Source organism: Camelus bactrianus, chromosome 28 (assembly GCF_048773025.1).
Source record: "Camelus bactrianus isolate YW-2024 breed Bactrian camel chromosome 28, ASM4877302v1, whole genome shotgun sequence".
NCBI classification, from domain to species: Eukaryota; Metazoa; Chordata; class Mammalia; order Artiodactyla; family Camelidae; genus Camelus; species Camelus bactrianus.
Genome location: NC_133566.1, coordinates 14381733 through 14403671, shown reverse-complemented (window position 1 = coordinate 14403671; position 21939 = coordinate 14381733). Strand labels below are relative to the sequence as shown.

At 46.3% G+C, this 21939-nt stretch overlaps 2 protein-coding genes across 10 annotated transcripts in view; one reads left to right on the top strand and one right to left on the bottom strand.

Moving 5' to 3' along the window:
- The window catches only part of EIF5B (eukaryotic translation initiation factor 5B), a 64874-nt gene extending 60261 nt beyond the window's left edge, over positions 1 to 4613 (top strand). For both annotated transcript variants that reach the window (XM_074354630.1, XM_074354629.1), the window contains exons 20-24: positions 69 to 145; positions 266 to 430; positions 1856 to 1994; positions 3691 to 3852; positions 4148 to 4613. In XM_074354630.1, coding sequence (XP_074210731.1) covers positions 69 to 145; positions 266 to 430; positions 1856 to 1994; positions 3691 to 3852; positions 4148 to 4255 — 651 coding nt within the window. In that variant the 3' untranslated portion in view covers positions 4256 to 4613. The remainder of the gene's footprint in view (positions 1 to 68; positions 146 to 265; positions 431 to 1855; positions 1995 to 3690; positions 3853 to 4147) is intronic.
- A 1001-nt stretch (positions 4614 to 5614) lies between these two features.
- The window catches only part of REV1 (REV1 DNA directed polymerase), a 73580-nt gene continuing 57255 nt past the window's right edge, over positions 5615 to 21939 (bottom strand). For 6 of the 8 annotated variants that reach the window (XM_074354621.1, XM_074354623.1, XM_074354624.1 and 3 more), the window contains 11 exons: positions 17674 to 17894; positions 17233 to 17405; positions 11781 to 11883; positions 10476 to 10641; positions 10043 to 10245; positions 8686 to 8919; positions 7953 to 8073; positions 7134 to 7354; positions 6868 to 7024; positions 6477 to 6579; positions 5764 to 6162 (listed from right to left, as the gene is read on the bottom strand). In XM_074354621.1, the coding sequence (XP_074210722.1) occupies positions 6051 to 6162; positions 6477 to 6579; positions 6868 to 7024; positions 7134 to 7354; positions 7953 to 8073; positions 8686 to 8919; positions 10043 to 10245; positions 10476 to 10641; positions 11781 to 11883; positions 17233 to 17405; positions 17674 to 17894 (1814 nt within the window). In that variant the 3' untranslated portion in view covers positions 5764 to 6050. The other 2 variants (XM_074354622.1, XM_074354625.1) reach the window with 2 other exon arrangements.

The following is a 21939-nucleotide window of genomic DNA, read 5'->3' as shown; positions in this document are numbered from 1 at the left end:
TAGGCAGGGTTTGTGCTGTTCCTGCTCCCTGACGCAGGCAGTTGAACTGGGAAACTCCCTTTTTCCAGTATGCAGGAATTAACATTGGCCCAGTCCATAAAAAAGATGTTATGAAGGCTTCAGTCATGTTGGAACATGATCCTCAGTAAGTAATCTCTCTTCTGCTCCGAAGGCTTTCATATTGCCTACCTGTTTTCTTAGAACTGCCCTTTGTGACGTGGTCTGTATTTCATTGAATGATTTTTGATGTGTTTTAACCTTTCAGGTATGCAGTAATTTTGGCCTTTGATGTGAGAATTGAACGAGATGCACAGGAAATGGCTGATAGTTTAGGAGTTAGAATTTTTAGTGCAGAAATTATTTATCATTTATTTGATGCCTTTACGAAATATAGACAAGACTACAAGAAACAGAAACAAGAAGAATTTAAGTAAGTTGGTGACTTTACCTACTTTGGGTCTTTGGTAATAAGCTGCTTATTGAGGATTACCAAGTACCTGACAGGGGTGAGACAGCAGGAGCGCGGTGTTTGCTCATCTGCAGGAGGGAGGCCACATCCTCAGTGTGCTATGTATAAACCACAGGTTCTACCACCAGGGACATTCCAGCAGTGTCACCAAGTCCCAAGTCCTCTCTGTAGCATTTTTGTTTATTTTTTAATTTTCAGTTTGGCAGACCTAGGTTTTATTAATGGGGGAGTAGTTGCTGCATTTGGGGATGTTGTCTTGCTGGAGGTCCTTACCTGGGATTGCATGGAATGGGAATAATAGAACTGAAGTGTGGAAAATGAGGAAATGAATGAGGCTGGCGTCCCGTGGGAGGAATGTCATTTCCCCCAGCTCCTGGAGCACCATGTAGCTGTTACTGCCGTACGTGCTCCACGTCTCCTCTCGGAGCTCAGGGGAGAGACAGGCACAGAGCGCATGAGAGGCTGGCTGAAGTGCTAAAAAGCAAAATAAAGCAGGGGATGGCCAGACAAGGAGAGGGAGAGTGAGTAATGGTGTGGCGCGGGCAGCTCATCTCCGGTCACTCATCCAAGTAGATCTGGCAGCGAGAAGTGAGCCGTCCCGGTGCCGGGGGGCGTCCAGGCAGGACAGCAGTGGCCTGGCTGGTGGGGTGGGCTGTAAAGGTGGAGGCAGCCACAGCCACCCTGGGGGAGAGTGGCAGGAGTTGAGGTCAGAAGGTGGTGGTGAGAGCCTGTCAGGAGCTCCCGTGGTCCGGGCAAGACAGACTGGAGGCTCAAACCAGAGCGACCGCAGGGAGTCATGATGGCCCATCCTGAGATGCGCTTTTACGGCAGACTGTCTGGTGGATCCAGGATTTAGACTGAGAGTGAGCTCAGTTTAGATCATGAAACCTGAAGGAGAGACTTAAATTTGCTGATCTAAGATGACTGCTGGAAACTGTTAAAGCGTTCTGAGAATGTGCTTGATAAGCAGAGAAATAATGTCCTTTTGGATCAGCTAACGTGGGGACACGATAGAGAAGAGGGTACGGGTTGATGCCTGTGTGGCCCCAGGACATACTGCACACTTGTGGGTCCCACCGAGCTTCCAGAGCATCGTGTTCGGGGTGGGGCTCAACCCTTAGTCCTGGTGCAGAGCGCCCTGTGGTGCAGCTTCTTTAAGACTTGGGAAGCACCTGAATGGAAAGAGGGGAGGGAAGAGGTTGGAGAGTGCAGCACCCGGGCCCCTGAGGGTGGGTGTGTCCTTCCTGCTGCTGCCCGGACCGCCCGGAAAAGCTGCTCTCACCCAAGGGCAGAAGTTGCCTCATACTCACCTGTGTGTGTGTGTTTTTATGCTGCTAAGTGATTTTGTAAGCTTAAAAGTTCTTGGGTTTTCCTTTTCCCTTTTAGGCACATAGCAGTATTTCCCTGCAAGATAAAAATCCTCCCTCAGTTCATTTTCAATTCTCGGGACCCGATAGTGATGGGAGTGACTGTGGAAGCAGGGCAGGTGAAACAGGGGACACCCGTGTGCGTCCCCAGCAAAAATGTAAGTTCTGGTTGTACTTTTTTTTTAAGTGTGTCATCTCTTAAAGCAGTTCTGGGAATTGAAAGTAATGACAAACGAAAAACTGAGCCGCTGGTCCCCTTCTGTAATTTATTCCTCAGTCTCCGGGTGCCTTGATCAGTGTTGATTCCTAGTACCTGATGTCAGCACTGCGGGTAAGGAAAGGTGCCAGGAATGTTGAATTATTGCCCTTTTAGAAGAATTTTCCGTGTTTTGAGCCTAGGGAAAAGTGTAAAGACTAGAACAGTGTACATGCATTCCTTTCCTCTAGTCAAGCATCATAGCTAAGAAAAATGAACATTAATTCAAAAATACCCTATAATTTACAGTCCTCATTCACATTTCACCATTTGTTCCGAAAATATCTTTAATAATTCCACCTGCTGACCTGGTCCTGGATGCCTTCAGGGTGGATAGCATTTGGTTATGTTTCGATCAGGAAGTCCCCCATCCTTTTGGAAAAGAGTCCAGACTGGTAGTTTGGCAGATGATTTCTCTGCTTGGATTTATCTGAGTGTTTCCCCATGACTGAGTAAATACAGGGTCAGATGACCGGAGAGGATGCTGCATGCATGGACGCTCCCGTGTGCCTCTGCGTTGTCACACCTGCTGTCAGTCCTGATGTCACAATGCGGGACTTGATGGCTCATCTTCTCCACCAGAGACAAATCTTTCCCTGTTTGTAATTACAGAGTCATCTTCGGGGCACTCTTGAGTCCCCGTGAACATTCCAATAGCTTTAATAACCATTGGGATAGTTTTAATAACCGTCAATCCTAAGTCTGTTACATTAATGGTTTCAAAAGTGTGATTCCCCTTCCCCACACACTTCTGTAAAGAACCTTCCCCCGACCTTTTCATTAGGTATTTTATACACTCAGTTCATTTTTCAAAATAAGACTCTGTTCTCATCCATGATCCATTTTCTGATGCCTACACTGTCCTGTAGGGTAAGTGGGAGTCCCTGGAATCTGGCTGTGCCCTTGCCTGACAGCGCTCGGAGCCTTTTTTTCCTCTCTGGGGCGTGAAGGTGCTCCCAGCTCACCTGGTCCTCCCCCTGCTGCAGACCTGGCTCCTTTAGTGGGAAATGGCACTCTTAAGTCCTCTGAGCATGTGACTGACTGTGGGAGCCCTGGCCACTCGACCATTGCAGTGGACTGGGCTAGGCTTAGTTATTGGCAGTAATGACTCCTGTGTGGCTTTGGCCAAAGCAGGTTCCGTGTTTTCACTTACTCCTCTCTTCACAAGACAGGCAGCAGATGGTGTTTTGTTGTTTTCCCCCCAAACTGGCACTGAGATCGGGTCGCTCACAACTCTCGTCCACAGAATGAGAAGTAGGGTTCTCAGCATGGCCTCCAGGTCCCTGCCCCTCTGTCACCTCGTTCTCCAAGCCCACTTCTGACTCCAAGCTGCTGTGCTCTCCCCAGTGGCTGCTGTCACATGGGAGGGCGGAGCAGGAAGAGAAACACATCCGATCCACAGAGCACTTTCCACGTCTCCCAAAGCATGCGAATGACCCCCTCTTGTCCTCACAGCCGTCTTGTGAAGGCAGAGGGGGTGTGGTGGTGTCACCCCGGTTCACCCATGAGAAGAAAACCATGGTCCTGGTGTGGCCTGGCGTGGCCTGTGACGGCAGGTGTCCTCTGCTTACACTGTGGTTTTGGTTCTTACTTTACAGTTTGTCGACATTGGAGTAGTAACAAGCATTGAAGTGAACCATAAACAAGTGGATGTTGCAAAAAAAGGACAAGAAGTCTGTGTCAAAATAGAACCTATCCCTGGTGAATCTCCCAAAATGTATGGCAGACATTTTGAAGCTACAGATATCCTCGTCAGCAAGGTAAGTGTCTCCTGATGGCCTCGGCTCGGGGCTGCGGGCTGAGTCCACTGGCACCGGGCCCTTCACCAGGGCTCAACCTTGGTGAGGCCTCGTCTCGTCGAGGACGGTGCCGCCCCTTCCGCCTCGCTGGCCCCGCCGGGCCTGGGCTGGGATCCCGCCGCCCTGCAGGGCATGCTCTGCGGGCGCTTTCTCCTGGAGGAGCGGGGCGGGGGCCGGGCTCTGGGGCCGCGTGCTCCTCTCTGGCGCTTGGTTGGTACGTTGCTCTGTTCACTCTGCTTGTGCCTGGGCGTTGCAGATCAGCCGGCAGTCCATCGACGCCCTCAAGGACTGGTTCAGGGACGAGATGCAGAAGAGCGACTGGCAGCTCATCGTGGAGCTGAAGAAAGTATTTGAAATCATCTAATTTTTCCACACGGGGCAGGAATCAGAGTAAATGCAATATTATGTTGTAATGTCACCAAGAAAAGACAAAAAGTGGAACAGATGTATCTGAAAACTGATGAACTTAAGTATAGACGGAAAAAACTAGGTGTATAAAATGTTTTCCATGAGAAACCAAGAAACTTACACTGGTTTGACAGTGGTCGATGACGCGTCCCCACGGTTCCAACGTGCCTGTTCACGCGCCCAGCGCCTTCCCCAACCCTCCTCTACTGGCTGCTGTTTTAAAGTTTGCCCTTCCCCAGATTTGGATTTTTATTACAGATCTAAAGCTCTTTCAATTTTATACTGATTAAATCAGTACTGCAGTATTTGATTAACCAAGCTTCTGCAGATTTTGTGATTCTTGGGACTTTTTTGATGTAAGAAGTACTTTATTTATGCGTATCCTTCCCACAGTGATTTTTTTTTTCTAGCATTCTTCTGCCATATGCCCTTAGGAATTTTCTAATAGAACATTAGGCATTCTGATATTCTTTACCTGCTTTGTGTGAAACTATAGCTGGCTGCTGCCTCCTGCTTGTGTAGTCACGAGAGTCGCTGTAACGAGCACAGTTCTGAACTCCAATAAAGAAACAGACCTGGGCTGCGAGCTCTGCTAGGCCCGAGTCAGCCCGGTGCAGCTCCCTCCTTCGGGACAGGAACCACGGTGTTAACGTGAGCAATTTTATACATCAATCTTGGTCTGTTTTGTCCTGGAAAATTCTATCAGTCATGCATCCATTTTCTGACGAGACAATCAGTGGGGTATTAATTCTTTGGACTTAGTGTTTCTAGGTTGTTGCAGAGACATCATAATGGTTTCTTCGTATTAGTAATTTGTGGCTAGTTTTTTTGATTTTCCTGAAGAATGAGAGAAGTGGGTCCCTGGTGTAAAAAATCTATTAGCGTGAGATTCATTCTTCTAGCAGATCCCTGATACGTGACTACCTATTTATAGCACAGTGTTGGATGACGTCAGTGTGGGGTGGTGGAAGAAAATGTTCCCAAGTATTCACTGGTATAGAAGTAAACTCTATTTTTAAAGTGTTACGGCACAACACAGAGCATAGAAAAATACTTTTATATACATTTGAAACTGTACCACGCTTATTATTGAAGTTTCTCAAGGGCCAGTAGAGGCAAAAAGACAAACCCTAACTTAAACCATCTGTGGGACATAATTTTCCCAGGAAAAACTTAATCTTCAATTGTGTGTGTTAGAATTAAAAAGATGTAAATTCCTCCACTTGGAAGAAGTAAAGAAGATTTTCTTAACACGTTCCTGTGTTCATGCTTGGGGTGGAGACTGACGGCTGGTGTGGAAGGTTTACCCTTGCTTGGACCAAGCCGACGCCTGGTCCGGAACCTCGCAGGAACGTCAGAGCTTGGTGGAGCCTGTCACAGTCTGGCTTGGAGGGTTCTCAGCCTTTAGTTACAATAGTTGAGGGTTCGCTTCCTAAAGGAGTCACAGAAAGGAGCCTGTACAAATATACATACAGTTCTTTATTAAACAACTGTAAACACTTCACTGTAAAAATCCGTAAAACTTTATAAACAAACATTTTGTAAATAGAATCTATACTACAGTTAAAGAAGTAACACAATTATTTACATGCAATACTGACAAATTTGGCACTTATTGAAAAGAAATGTACAAAACACTTGGCTTAAAAAGAAATTGGAAATTATCAACTCAGAGCATTACTGTCATGCACTTTGCCAACACCTCACCAGCACCGATGGCACAGCCCCAGGAGCACCGGGCCCGGTGCTGCTCACGTAACTTTCAGTGTGCTTCCGTAAGTCTGTTGTAAAACCACCTGAACGTTGTCAAGAATAAAGTCAAATGCCATGTTCCAAACCGATTCCACCGACTGCTGCATCAACCTGAAGGTGAGGCGAGCAGATCAGAAAGGCTGATCTTTCAAGAATTAGTTTAACATCTTGTAACAAATGAATTTTGCCACCAACTCCTGAAATCCTCAGAAAGTACTTAATGTGGTTTAAATTATATAAAACCTTGAGGGGAGTGATCTCAATACTTTTAGGGCATTTCTTCCTCTGGAATTCAAAATAAAGGCAGCCCTTTCTCAGTAACTCACGATTGCTATGAAGGCTGCAACGTGCCCAGCGCCCTCCCCCCAGCTGTTGGGACATGTCTTTTTTTTCCCCCCCTATTCGTGAAAGCACTGAATGGTTACCTTTTCATGTATTTTATAACCAGGTCCAGTTTTTCCAAATCTTTTTCCTCTATGAGATCAGTACAGTATTTCACAACTTGCAGAATGTCTTCTTCCATTGGATCTAGAGAGGGGAGGAACCGCAAATGAGAACCAGCTTATCTTCTTGAAGGAGAAAGGCAGAAATGCGCAGGGACAAAGGAGAACTCTGTTTCTACAACACCGCGGACTTGAAAGCTATCACATGGGAACTTTTCAAAGCCAGCCCCAGAGATTAAAAAGGGGGTGTCTGGTTTAAGCTTATTAGATTTAGAAATACGGTTCCATCTACAAACTGAGCCTGCTCCTATCCTGTACTCACAGGACCCTCACATCTCAGTCTGTGGCTGCCATGGGCCGCCAGCCAGCCAACCTGAAATGGTAGTTATCCACTCTTTGAGCAAGGTCTTCACATCACTGAATTCAACCGCTCCAGCCAGGTTGGGCGCTGGGGGTCTAACACACCCAGACGGGTCAGGCTGCAAACCAGAAGGGCCAGCGACACCTGAAGTGGAAGCAGAGAGTTCTCCCTGTTAAGAAAACAAATGATAAAAAGCACTATGTTTATATAATATCAAGTATGTTAAGATCTGATGAAGGAAAAGGTCAAAGTTTAAAAAGTGTAACAAAAAATACTACCAGAGGCTTCTCCGAGGCAGGACCTTCGTGTTTCAGAAATCCATCCGTTAACTTCCGGGGGCTCCCGCAGCCCCCTGGCAGGGGTTTTGCAGGACTGTTAAGCAGCTTGTTTTTCAAAGGGCTCTGGATCGTCTTTGGGGGACTGATGGGGGTTTTTTTCTTACTTTTTTTCTTTTCTTTCATTGCTGCTGGCTTTAGCTGCAGTAATGGATTCTTTGGCACTAAAAGAAAATGGACATAAGCTCCTCAACAAAATATGTCTGGAGAGCAGCCTGGGTTCGCCTTCCTCCTCCCGCACACGCACACCCAGCACGGGCCTCTTTCTAAGGCTGCGGGGTGGGTGTGATAACGACGGCTGACAGTGTAGGCCCCACAACGCCTAGGATTTGCTCAGCCACTTACCAGTGACCTTTGGGACCCTGTCTGTCTACACTGAGGGCTCACAGGATAGGACTGAATGAAAACAACAGGTGAAGTATTACAATGGTTCAGCAGGCACTGTTTGTCCTCATTTTAAATACGTTTGGGATGCACATTCAGAAAGCTTTCAGATTTTGTTTGGAAGCTCAGCCTCAGAACAACTGGCTTGACACGTACTCAAAAGACTGCTGGGTACTAACGTGCTCTGACTTTTAAGTCAGGAAGTTACAGATAACCCAAAGAGGGTGACGAATGACCGCACTATCGGGACTGTGTGCTTGTCCCCCCTCCGGGAGCACTTCACACACCCAGCGGCTTAGGCCTGGCCGTTATGTACCCAGCAATCAAAGATTTCCTCTCTCCTCTCCATTTTTGTTAAGAGTGACTTCCAAAGCTTACCGGACGTGCTGGCCTGCTGCTGGGGATTGGGGTTCTCCCCCTGCCTTTGTCTTTGATCGTAGGCTGCTTTCAGCTCCTTCTGAAGCTCAGCAGGAAGGGCCGCAAACACCTCAGGGTCCACCTAGTGGACAAGAGAAAGTTCAAAGTCAGACCTGAGTTGACTCTATATAAGCAGCTGGTCTAAATTTTTCACAAAACAGACTATTCCAAGTCATACACCTTCCTGATCTGTATGAATTCTTAATGGGCCTTCAATATCAAAGCTTATTAAATCCTCACAAGGTTTAGGGTGAGAATAAGAAAACTTGAGTATGAACTGATTTAATTTAAAAACCACCGCACTGCTGAGCAACCAGAGCAAGCAGCACTAGTAGAACATGAGAAGCAAAACTCAAGACAGCAGGCACACGTGTAGCTTTTTAAACATCAGCGTCGGTGGTTATCTGCCCGTGTATGGTTACCCGTCTTCACCCTGGTACTCGGGGTCCAGGTCTCTGGCCAGTGAGGCGGCAGAATGTGTTTCCTTCCTCTGGATGGAAGCCTCCCCCTCCCCTGCCATCTGCTGTCAGCCTCAGTCCTGCAGACGATGTGGTGACGAGCCACTTCTCCCCACACCCAGGGGACGGGGGACATGATGTAAGCACTGAGGTTAAGGTGCAGAAGGAAAAAGAAGTGCCCTGAGTGGGAGGAGGCTGGGGGCGATACTTGGACCGTCACCCACAATTTCACTTACCTGTGAGAAGGCTGGCAGGGCTATTACATTAATTCCCGTATCACTGCTAGATTCTTGAGGTTCTGGTATTTGTAACAAAACCGTCCCCACTGGTTGTGGCAGAATCCCTGTATTACAGCCATTCATTGGTTCGTTCTTCTTGTCGCCCTGTGGCTCTCCTTGCTGGACAGCACAGACTTGCTCCACTTGTTCCCGGAGATCAGGCGGAAGTGCTTCTAAAACAGACGGGTCCAGCTGTAAGACACCACACACACACCCGTCTTGAGGTCAGAGCAGGCTCAGAGGTGATGTGTCGAGAGTTAAGGCAGCACCGTCACTGCCACCTCAACACCCTGGATGAGGGACAGAGGTGCAGCCATGCTCCATGTGCCACCCCGCAACGCAGCACGTTTTGGGATGTCTTGGTCTTCTGCCACTGACACCTGGTTAGTAACGTGGAATCTGGAGATGACGAGTGTGAGCCCCCGCCAGGACCACACACTGACCCTCCCGCACAGGGGCAGGCAGAGCGCTCAGACCTCACCCAGGGGAGGGGGCCAAGGTCTGAGGCATATGTTGTTTCCTGGGCCAGAAGTTTACCTCTTAGACAGGAGACTATCTGCCCCATAATATAAGTACATACACACCAAGAGCAGCAAGCCAGAAAAAAGAGATTCTAGAAGCTAAACTTTTCTCCAGCCTGCACACCAACATCCTCTGCCCACTGTGGACATCCCTTCGGAAACCCGCCATTCCATGAGCTGGCGGGCCAGTCTCACCTTGCCAGGAGCAGCTACTGGGGGGTAACTCACCAGCTACAGGGGTCCACTCACTGCAAGCATCTCACTGTCGCCCTGTCCCTAGTCTTACAGCCAGCATGTCCACCTTCAGCCTCCTACCACTTAGGGGACAGAGAACTGATTTTCCCAAGAGAGCCTGAAGCGCTATGTTAATAAGCTTCCAAGGAACGAAAGGGCCGACAGCACCCAGTCAGGCCGCACCGACGGGCCCGTGTCAGGAAGAGCCCTGTTGAAGGAACTGTCTGCAAACGCTGTTAGAAAACCCTCTCGCACCAGGCCTCTACTGACGATCTCCAAAGCTGCGTAGAAGAGTGAGTCCGTGTGATCACAGCCGTGGGAAAGGCACGGCGGAGTTCACAGGACCGGCTTCCATCCGTGTAGTACGACCCACACGCACTGCCGACCTCTGCAGACGCACAGCCTCACCCGACCTGACCTCCCCTTTGGATTCAGTAACTGACCCACCCTATCAAGTAGCCCTTTCTCCCTCTCTCGGCTGTTCTGACAAATTAAAAACATCATTCCTACTGTAAAGCTACTCTTGTACTTACATCATATTTATAACTATAAAAATATACCTGGGAAGGTGGCGGGACCTCTATGCTCAGGTTAAGTCTTGATTTTAAACTGACGGGAGAATGCAGACCATTCCATTTCCCTGAAGACTCAGCTCTGCTAGCAGCAGGACTGGCACTTGACGTCAGATGTGTAGGAAGAGACGGCAAGAAAGTGCGGGTTCTAGAGGCAGGTGATGTTTCCAGGTCCACAGCAGCCAGGAGCACTGGAAGCACAGACAATGCCATACAACAGCTTCCTCCCGGCATGGGCAGGGAGGGGGTCGTAGGGCACTTTAATCTACCGCAGATACAGCAAACTGCATTACTGATTCATTCATCGTAACTCACAACGTCAATCTGTTCCTTAAGGCGCACAACGCCACCAGCTCTCACAAGAGCGGCCCTCCCAGCGATACAGCAGCACCAAACGAGAGCGAGGCTGACGGCCACTGACCTTCTTTGTGCTCCTCCTCTGTGGCTTTCTGAGCTTTCTGAGCTTGGAGGAGATCCAGGATGGAGTGAGACCCACCAGGGACGGGACCTGACTGGGCTGACGGGCGAGCGGCGCGTGCGGGAGGGCTCGGGCCGGCTGGAGCCAGCTGATTCACGTGAATCCCGACCTAGGGCCAGAACGAAAAACAGGCTTCTAGGGGAAAGGTTAAGGGAAAATATTGAAACAGCCTTTTACGTGATTTACTTAAAAACCTACTTCTAGGGGGTGGGGGGCAGGGGGTAGCTCGGTCGTAGGGTTTGTGCTTATTAGCACGCATGAGGTCCTGGATTCAACCCCCAGTCCCTCGGTTAGTAAGTAAACCTAATTACCTCCCCCCGAAATAAATAAGTAAATAAAACAAAAACAAAACAGAACCAACTGCTTCTTTACTAGCCAGTGAGCGCTACTCCCCTCAACCTTAGAGCACCCAATTCTACCCAAAGAGAATCTCTCAAATCAGAAAATCCAAAAAAGTGTAATACTGTGCTCCACTGAAGTTCTCATCAACTAAGGTTTAAAATTTTTTTTTAATTTAAAAAGGATCAGTCTACTTGCAGCTTTATTTCATCTACCATTCAAAATGAAGTACTTTTACATAAACAACAGGTTTGGGGGCTGCGGGTGTCTGTACAGAGGAGGAGTCCCCTCACACAGCACGAGAGAACTTCCTGGACGGGAAGCGTGGGTCACGGCTCGGCGCCTTTGTGATCCTTCCACACAACCCGCCCCGAGCCGGTGGCCGCCCTTGACTCACGTACGTGCGTGCGCACACGGTCTGCTGCCCAGGGTCATCTTTAAGAAAAGTAAATTCAGGTTTTCCCATGTCTGCTGCCCTCTCCTCGGTCTGTTCCAAAGGCATTTTGATGTGCCTGTGCTGAACCCCCTTCCAGACCATCAGTCATCAGGGACCTGAAAGGTCAGGAACCACCTGCAGCCCACCCGCCTCGCCTCCAAGGGAGCGAGCACGGTGTGTGTGTGTTGGGGGGGGGGTGTGGGGAAGCCAGTCCTTGTTTAAAAGCTACTATAAAAATTCACGATACGGAACTCAGAATTATTCTAGGCAGAAAACAGATTTCAGGACAAATATGACTCTAAAGGAGGAGACCAGCCCAGGCGAGAGTTGGGAGTTCAGCCTCCGTTCCCCCTGTGACTCAGTGGAGCTGAAAGCCTGTAGGCAGACCCTCTGCCCACCACGACCAGCCTCAGATCGAGCCTCACGTGAGAGCGACGTCACACGAAGTCCTGTTTAAAACGTCACCCACTCACCCCTCTCATATCCGAGATGTTGACTTTCATCGTCTGGAACATGTTCAGCGCAGCCTTCCCGATTACCTGGGCACTGTCTGCTGCCTGGCCAAGAGTCACCGTCCTGTGAGTGACAGAACTAACTTTTTAGGGAACAAAAGCCACATTCCATACGTATGCTCTGGTACCTCAATAGTATGGAACTGTTTGAAGAATTAAAGGAAAGTTGTAAGTAAGGTTACCAGAAAGTTAAGTAAGTACTAAATATATTCCCTAAAAAAGAATGAGATAGTCTTCCTTCAAGGGAGCCAGTAATACTACATTAATTACATTGGCGACAAGGGGGAGAAGAAAAATCAAGGAACAGTGGGACTTTCCGATAAAAACTAATGGGGACCTGGTCAACTAAAACTAAGTTAAGAAAAATGTTTTCAAAAGATGTATTGCAGTTAATGTACATACAAACCGCATATTATGTTGCAACTAAGCATGAACGATAAGTACAATGTTTTAGATTCCAAGAGAGGTTTTAGGTTCCAAGATCATCTGTGTTGAGGTACGATTAATATTCAGGAAAGAAAGATGAGTCTCCTGTATTTTCTTGACTCTGTTTTCAATATGTGAATATGCCCAGTACAACTATCCTTTCTCAGAGGCTCCGTAAGCGGACACAGAAATGTGCTGACAGCTCTGATGACGGAGTCTGGTGTCATCCTGTCTAAACCCAGACAGCCTGGAACAGATACCTCTTAGAGCCACATAACTCCTGATGGAGGAGAGCATGTGCCAGCATTCCTTACTGGGTGACCAAAACTACATTTACTGTGCTTTTTCAGTATCATGAATACATTATACATTCGTCTATGAACGTACCTGTTTCTTTAAAGAAGCCATTTGCAAAAAATTTCCATTAATTTGTTACCTAATAACTCCCTTAAATTTATTTCACACAGTCAGAGAATAACTTAAAAGCAAACCTGTAGTGGCGCACGGTGGGATAAACACACGTGTTTATCTTCATTTCTTTCCAAAACAATACTTAATTGACTTGAAATTATTTTTAAAAGGTGTAAATTCTTAAAAGACAGAGAAGTGACAGAAGACAAGAGTCGAGGGAAGATGTTAGCCATCATTTAGACAACTGAAAGCAAGTCGGTAAACGGAAAGTTACCAAATGCCTGCTAAATGCCCAGAAGCAAGACACCGACCTGAGATAAGGGAATTTATGCTACAAAACCTCAGAAAAGGTCAGCAATTGGAGGTGTCTGGTATTTACGAAAGGAGGGGAGAAAATGGGGCTGAGAACAGCTGAGGTGACTCAGGGATGACCCCCTCCGAGTGACGGATGAGGACGTTGACACCGAGAAGGGAACCAGGCACCGCTAAGGAAGAGCGAGGCCCCCGCTCAGAAGCAGCGTAACATGCTCTTTGGCACCCAGGCCCCGTTCCTACTGAGTAACCAGAACGCCAGCTGCCACCACTGCGTCTCACACGCCCCCGAGCAGGACACGGGAGGATTTCATTCTGGGGAACCGAGCAGCCTAACAGAAAAGACTGCAGTTACTGCCAACTGGTTGTGACCAAAGACCAAGCCCCTCCAACCACTCACCCGCCCCCTGGTCTGCAAGTCCCACTGAGAACCCAGAGGTTCCAAACAGCCCTGTGGCAGCTCACATACAAACTGCCAAGAACCAGCAGACAGATAAATGCTCCAAGGAAATCTCTGATGTAAAAGGCGGCAACCAAAACAGGAAAAAAGGAACTCGGAGAAACAGATTGACACAGAGGATACTTAAGAGATAAGAGATAATACAGCATCCATGAAACGAGAGATACTATAAATATTTAAATGTCCAAAGAATAAATTTAAAAATGTAAAATGTTAACAGAAACAAAAAATTTACTGTTGCCAAAATACGTGGCACAAACACAGATCAGTACAGCCCCAGGAGCTGCACCAGAGAGAGGACCCTGGGGGCTGGGCCACGGCCACGGCAGCGGAGAGGAGGGCGCGGCGCTCACCCCGCCCACGGAGACCCCGAAGCTCCGCACGTGGAACGGCTCTCCCTGAACACCGACCAGCTTTGCCAGAGTATCTCTTACAATCGGAAATACACGGAAGTGCTCACAGAACCAGATAAACAAGTTTCTACCGTAGAGCACAGGGAACTGTATTCAGTATCTTGTAACCTATCATGAAAGAGACTATGAAAAGGAATACATGTATGTGTGTGTATGAGACATGGAGTTGACAGGCTGTACGCCAGGAGTTGACACAACGTTGTAAACTGACTATAAAAAAAAAGAAAAAAGAACGAAAAAGAAGTTTCAGAGAGAACGAGATCTCCTGTACCAAACAGGCCATTAGAAGAGCAGTGACCACCTCAACAGTAACCCTGGAAAGAGGACCACACTGGAGCATTTACATGTGTGAGAAAAATGATTTCTAAATTATATTTATAATCTTTCAGTGAGAAAAACTATTGAGTGTGAGTATAAACAGGTTCAAAAAAGTTTACACCCAAGGATTCTTAAGATACGAGGAGGAGGAGACGCAGGATCCAGGAAAACAGGGATCCACACAGAGAAAGGACATCCCACGACTCCAGCTTTGCAGCAGGTCTTAAATGAATCCAGGTTAGAGGAGCAGGCTGGAGGGCCCTGAGAGCGAGGTGTCCAAGAAAAAAGACCAGACCAGCAGACAGCTGATGTGATGCAAACAGTCAGGGTGGAAGGGAGTCTGGGGACCAGCTCAGTGGCAAATTCACAGCAAAGCAAGCAAAACAAGGTACTCAATAGTAACTCCAAGAAAAACAAGTTCAGCAGGAAGGAGAATGGTCGCAGTGGGCCAAACGGACCAGCTACATGCAGAGTGTACATGTCACCGTAATGTAACACTGGACAGTGATCGAACCAAAACCCGCCGACTTTCCTGGGGGCAAAGGATACAGGTCAGTGGGGAGAACAGGAACTGGTGAGGGAGGAGAGGGAACAAGCCCCTCCCACAGCAGACGGTCAGCGAAGACCTTGTGAAACTCACGCTAGAGACAGCAGTTTAAGTATTTTTCTAGAAATATGGGTGTAAATTCCAGAATAAACCACAAAAAAGTTGAAAATGGTGCTCAGAGCCGGAGAATAGTGCAAGGGACTGGAAGCTGTATCTGACCTTTTCAGTTACATATAGCGCTTTAAAAAACAGACAATTCAGATTAAAAAACACATAAACACAAAAGAATTCCAAGGGGGTAAAATTCTTTTCCCAAAAGGAAATCTGTTACAAGAAAAAATTTTATAAGTGATAATCAAGCCACAGATGTGGCTCTGTGACTTTCGCAACTTAGATTTTGCCATTTCAATGACTGTTATCATGTGCCTGTGAGTCACAGGACTGCCATGGAGCTTTTGATTAAGGCCAAATACAAGAGATCACAGAATTATTAGACACGTCTAAATTTACTAAGCCAGACACAGCTTCAATTAGACCGCAGCAGGGGCCCACAACTACTTCTGGAAAGGGCCACTCACTAAACAGCTTGCACTTGGTGGTCTCTTTCACACAGTCTTCATTTTTTTAGGACCCTTTATATAAAAATCATTCTCTGCTCCCACAAATCATGTAAAAACAGCCGGAGGCTGGATTTGGCCCACAGGAAGGAAGTAGCTCATCAGCATGAGTTAGAGGAGTACAGGGTGGATATTACAGTATTTCACAGTCTGTCACTAGAGCACGTGTGCAGTTGTACCACCACCAAAGTGTCGGGCTTCAATTAATGGCTCACAGTTGATCTGTAGTTCGGTAACATTTATAACATTACAGTTTCAGTTAATCATGCTGTTTTACGCATTATCATGTCTCATCCAAAGATGTTATTTTACAGGCATGGCAAAATGTATACTTTATTGCCAGCAACACAGGCAGATTCTGAACTGTTCTGTGTTTACTAAATAAAAAGTCCTTACTTGTTAGAGATAAAACAGTGGAAGATCTGTGGAAGAGATGACATGGTCTCTGAGATTTGCCTCAAAATAACTGGGGGGCAGGGGAGAGACAGCACCCGCTGAGACCAGCTGCTGGGCACGGGGTCATTCCACTGTTCTACTTTGGTATATGTTTAACATTTTCATACTAAAACTTTAAGTTTTGGGCAAAAAAGAACAAATAAAATGCCAACAGCAGCAAGCAGGTATGTGCTTACAAAAAAAGCTAAATGAATATTATCCTTCATTTGGGGGAAATAGAGTATAGTGAAAATTTCAATTTTTAAAATGTTGTAATTAGATTTTTGGAGTGCCTGGGTTTTCTAAGAAGGATTAAAGGAAGGCCGATTTTCCTATCGCACTTAGGCAGAGTGAGCTCCTCGGTACTGCCGAGTGCACCAAGATACATGGTGCTCAGTAACGACAGGTGTTTTACAGGCACAGCAACAAGAGGAACCTCTACCTCCAGTTCTCTTTTCAAAGAAAAATGTAGTTTTTTTACGATCCTTTCCATGTATCTTGAGCAAATAAAGTCCCAGGTTACATTACCAGAAAAGGCATTATAAATTGGATCTCATTTCCCCATAGAAACCATGTTTAAAAAGATAGTTATATCCCTGACTAAAGACCTAATAACCAACTTATTATAGAAATGACTACTTACACTGTATTTATAAACCACCACTTGAAATATAGGTATAGCAAAATGTTTATTAAAACAGGTAAATAGTTTAAGATTACCAATGGCATAAAAACATATTTAAAAACTATGTTTAATGTGTAATTTATAACCCTTGTTTTCATGGTGAATAACTGCATTAATGATAAAGCTGGAAGTTTTCTGAATTTGAGAGCAGTCATCTCATGACTCTTAGCAACGTACCATAACAAGAATGTAACATATGTGGTTGGCATGTGCTGACCCTTAATTAAACTATGTTTCAGATTTTCTTATATGTGGCTTTCAGGGCCCAAAGTCTCAAAAAGCTTTCACTGATTGACAGATAAATTACAATGCAGTGTTCTGTGTCGTATAAAATGGCATACAAAATTGGCATTTTCACATTGGTCACAAATCTTACATGAAATTTTACATCAGAGGCCCTCATAAAAACACCAGGTTTGAAAATGCTTCCTACCAGTTTGCAGAGACTAAGTGACTAATCTTCCCACAAAAAGCAATGATCCCTCCCTACATGAAGTAAACGTCTCATCCAGGTCATTTCTGATCATTACACTGAGAATCACGCAGGACCCTTTCACTAAGTCCACAGCCATCTCCGTTTCTGTCCTTACGCTGAAGCCAACAGCCCCGAGAGCCCGGGGACAGGCGGCCGAGGTCAGGACGCGCTGACGGGCGGACAGACAACAGCATCCAGGACCTCAGCGCTCACAGACCTGCATGCACACGCTTCCCGGGTTTTTCGTTTTCTATTAACTGTAATAACCCGCACTACAATGTCCATATCCAGTGTCCTTTTTAAGACAAGCTTACCTGGTGACGGTATCACAAATTCCATGGCCTCCGAATTTTGCAGTTTCTGCGGGGGCCCCTGGCTTTCGTACCATGATTTTGAGAGTCAGGCGTTTGCCCTTCACACCAGCAGCTTCAAGTCGTCGCTGAATTTCTTCTGAAAGGCTCAGAAGAAAAGCTTCTGCTTCTTTTGGCTACAGACAAGCATTTAAAACAAAACAAAACAAAACCTCCACGTTATTTTACTACATACCTAAGAATTCTCAAGTACTTTAAACATTAAACATGTGTACGATTCACTATATCCTGCTCCCCATCTGTTAAAGACGAGCCTTCTGGGAATAGCAAGAGTTCTTTAAGACTTCATTTCAAGCATCAAGAATCTCTGGTCTAGGTGGAGAGGAAGGACTATGTGAAAATATAAAGAAGAATATAAGGTAAAAGCTGTGAAGAGGTCAGTACCTGAGTAAACCTTATTCCATAGTTGATCTCAGCTGAAACAGATTTTCTTTCCTTTTCAGTTCGAACTGGTCTATCGTCCAGACCACGGCAGAACCTATAAAGCATCTGACCTGTTTTGGGACCAAATTCTTTCTGGAGTTTTGCCATGGTCATATACTGCAAGTCTCCACAAGTTTTAATTCCCAAAGATGTCAACTTGGATTCCATCGAATGTCCAACTCCTAGGAAAGGGGACAGATGGATGGACAGATGGGTAGATAGTTCTTTAACCCTGCACATAAACTATTAAAAACAATTTAGCAATATGAAGTAACTTTCATGCAAAAACAACTAAGTTAAAATAATCTCCCTTAAAATTCTGAAGTGACATAACAAGCATCTCATGATTAAAGAATATTTTTCGTGCAAATCATACTAGTAAAGTTATTTCTAGAATCTGCTTATCAATTTGGACTCCACATAAGGTGAACAGAACTTCTCAAATATGAGTAAGTTTTCAAAAGAATGTAATTTTTACTTATTGAGTAATATCAAATTTTCTATCTTATTCACAGAATCAGCTCAGTTACAGACCTGCTTAAACTAGTCTACAGTGTGACTGACAGATGCACCAGGAGACTCAGGAATGTTAGGGATACCACTATGATTTCGGTGATGACCAAACTTCACCAGAATTTCAGCCACATTTTCTCTGAATAGAACAAGAACTTATGAGAGGTTCAAACCCACAGATGCCACCTGCCACCCTACTGGACAAAGTGGTACAAGTGACGTGGGGATGAAGTTTCCTAAGCAAACAAAGTGGCGGGGGGGGGGGGGGGCAACAGATCGATTTCTTTTATCAACAAAGGTTATCTCCCTGAAAAGGTGTTCACGCTCCTATGGCGGAGCCAGCCTGCAGCAGCCCCCAAGTCTTTAAGATGCAGGGCTGGAGCCTCACCCAAAGGATGCTGATGAGCCCTGCTGCTCTCAGTTTGCCCAAAAGCTTAACAAAGGGATACATACCTAGGAAAGACATGTCAGAGTAACCTAGGAACTAAAACTCTTACTCAAGTGGCCTCCACACTGCCAGATCAGTATTTTCCGTCCAGGGGGAAGACTGTTTCTGGTCCTCTGCAGGGTCCTACCAGCGAGCTCAGAGGGAGCTCTGGTATCTTCCACCCATCACTGTCACTGCTGCTTCGAGCTCCAGTTCTCCGCGTGGTCTTCAGGAGAAGGAACCACCAGTCTAGCCCAGGAGAACCACTTGAAGCCATTACGCACGACACACGCTTAGGACGCGGTCAGTTTTACAGCTTTACCCACTGCCACGGAGGTGGTGAGACAAGGTTAAATCAAGAGAATCTGTTCCCTCGTGGGAGCCAGATGAGAGGTGTTAAGGGTGCCACCTCCCACGTGTGCCATTTTAAAGTTCAAGCCTGAACAGAGAACAAGTCAGACCAGCAGAGTCTGAGTTGTCACAAGAAAATCCCCCAGAGGATACCTTCACTAACAGGGGAAACGTGCAGTGAAGCCCGGCCGGGTGCTTCTTGGGATGGGGATGGGGAGGAGAAACCCAGGGGAACGGACGTGCCGTACACCAGGCTGGCCAGAGCCAGAGGGACGCCGTACACGGCTGCTGGTGCTCGTGGGAGGCCTTCTGCCTCCGTCTTCCCTCCCCCTGAGGATGCAGCGATGGTGCTGCTGCGCCAGGCGCGCCCCGCGCACGGCCACGGGCACACGGGCCGGAGCCGCCTGCAGGGGACACGGTGCTGCTGCTGGTGGCTCCTGCTCACGGGGGGCGGGGGGGGGGAGCAGACGTCCTGGGGCAGGCTGCCACGACACGGCAGCAGGCGCCACACACTCATCTTCAGGTATCTTTGGGGAATTACTAGTTGTTAACAAGAACAAATGGGCTTCTTTATCGTAAGAATTCTCAGAGCTTGTCCCCTCCACGGGCACAGCCCCCACACACCCATGAAACTCCTTTTAACAGGCTTTTAAGGGAACAGCTTGTACTTAGGATGGGCTGCCATCTCAGGACAGGGCAACAACACAGAAGCCTGATGTTTTACATGCTGACATGTTTTCAATCCGGCAGAGTATAAATCTGGGGATTTTATGAAAGTCAGCGGTTTTACACATGAAAACAGCAAGAACAATTCCGGGTGGCTACAGGTGACCACCAGGTTTTGAAAGAGAAAGGAGGCAGGGGGAGGAGGCGGATCCTGAGAGGAAGCCAGTCTCCCCACCCCACATTTCAGACATCCCTTAGGAAATTCAGGGCTGTGCCTAAGATCCCAGCCAGGTCATGTGAGCCAGCACCTGCCCTTGAGAAAGTAAAGTCCCTCCAGCCAGGAAGCAGATAAAGGGGAAAGGTAGAATCACTAGGTCAAGAAACTAAACGTTCTCTATTTCTGTATAAAAAACCCCAAAACAAACAAGAAAACCTTAAAAAATGGTGCAGTTTAAAGATGGTGCTATGTGATGGCAATGTGCCTCTTCAAACTCCCATGCTGAAGTCCCAGCTCCCAGTACCTCAGAACGTGGCTGAAACCGGAAACAAGTCCTTTAAAAAGGTAACTGCAGTTAACAAGAGGTCATGTAAGTGGGCTCTAATCCTACACAGCTGGTGTCCCTGTAGGAGGAGGAGATCAGGACACAGATGAAGAAAAAACACCGAAGACACAGGGAGAAGACGGCGACCTACAGGCCAAGGAGAGACCTCAGGAGAACCGAACCCGCTGACGACTCAGCCTTGGGCTTCCAGTCCCCAGGAATTTGAGAAAATCCTGCTGTTTAAGCCACGCAGTCCCTGGTGATTCGTCACAGCGGCCTTAGCAAACTAGAGGTGGCCAGTGAAAGGAGCCTGAATTTCACATGCAGCTTGAAGTATACTGGTTCCTTCTTATATCAAGTACAATAAAATGTTATTAAAACTGTTCAATTGTGCTGTCTAATAAGGTGATTTGCTAGCATGACTTTATAAGGTTAATTATTCTTTAAATTTAACCTTGAACTGACCATCAGAATGTCCCATTTCACACCTCTGATGCTAATGCATTCTTGGGTGTTATTTCCCAGGGAGTCAGGAAGCTTTAAAACTAACCCATCATAAAATAACACTTGGGTCATTTAGTGTTTCATGGCCTGTAACAGAAATTTCTAAGTTAGTTCAGATATACTTTTATTAGGCTTAAGAATATGCACCTAAAAATACCACTAAATACACTTTTAACAAACAAATGAATTTAAAAATGAGTCATGAATTTCACCTCAAACAACACATGGGAGCTTTGTGAAGCTAACAGGCTGCTTTACAGAAGCAGGAGAGGGTGCTGTGAAACAGTACCGAAGGTTACTGTATGGTTTAGAGAAACTTCTTACAAAAAGGTTTCTGCCCTAGAAAGCAAGTCTAAATATTTAATAATTGTGAGATGAATTGCCCTTCACAAAAAAAAAATCACACCTGTTCAAGGCCTCAACCATGTTTTTCAGTTACACCAAATTACGTCTGATGATTTCTCCGTAGAAAGAGCCTCATGTGCTAGGTCAGCGAGCCACACGGTCACTGCGCAGGGAAGCGCCACAACGGGGCAGCCCGCCCTCAGGAGAAGGGCGCACCTTTATGGACATTCTCCTTCAGCGCCAGTTAACAAAGCCCAGTGCTTCACCTTAGGTTTTATTCTTCTTAATGCAGTTCTTACATTTTCTACTTTTAAAACCTATTTGCTTACTAAACTCAGAAAACTTTCATGGGGGAAGGGTAGAGCTCAGCGGTAGAGCGTGTGCTTACAGGCATGAAGTCCTGGGTTCAATCCCCAGTACCTCCGTTAAAAATAAATTAAGTAAGTAGGTAAATAAATAAATACCTAATTAACTCCCCTCACCAGGAAAAAAAAAAAGAAAGAAAAAAGTATCATTAGTTCGACAGGATAATTTTGTAAACAGAAGAACAGAACTTGATGGCCTAGAAGTACACTATTTCAGTTCTGACTTATCTAAAGGACCAAAAGTCAGTTTCATCATATTCTTTTAAAAATAATTTCTTAGAATTCTGTGATCTTGCTGCTTGAGAAATATTTAAATACTTAAAGTAAAAGACATGAGAAGCAAAACCAAAATGTTGCATTAAGGCTCTGATAAAGAACCGACAGGGCATCCACTGTGGAACTCTCCATTCTGTTTCTCATGCACTCAGTAAAAGACTGAAAGATGTTTTAATTCATGTTTTGGAAAACAGAGATACACGACACAACTATGAAAAGCACTAATGAAACTAAAGTT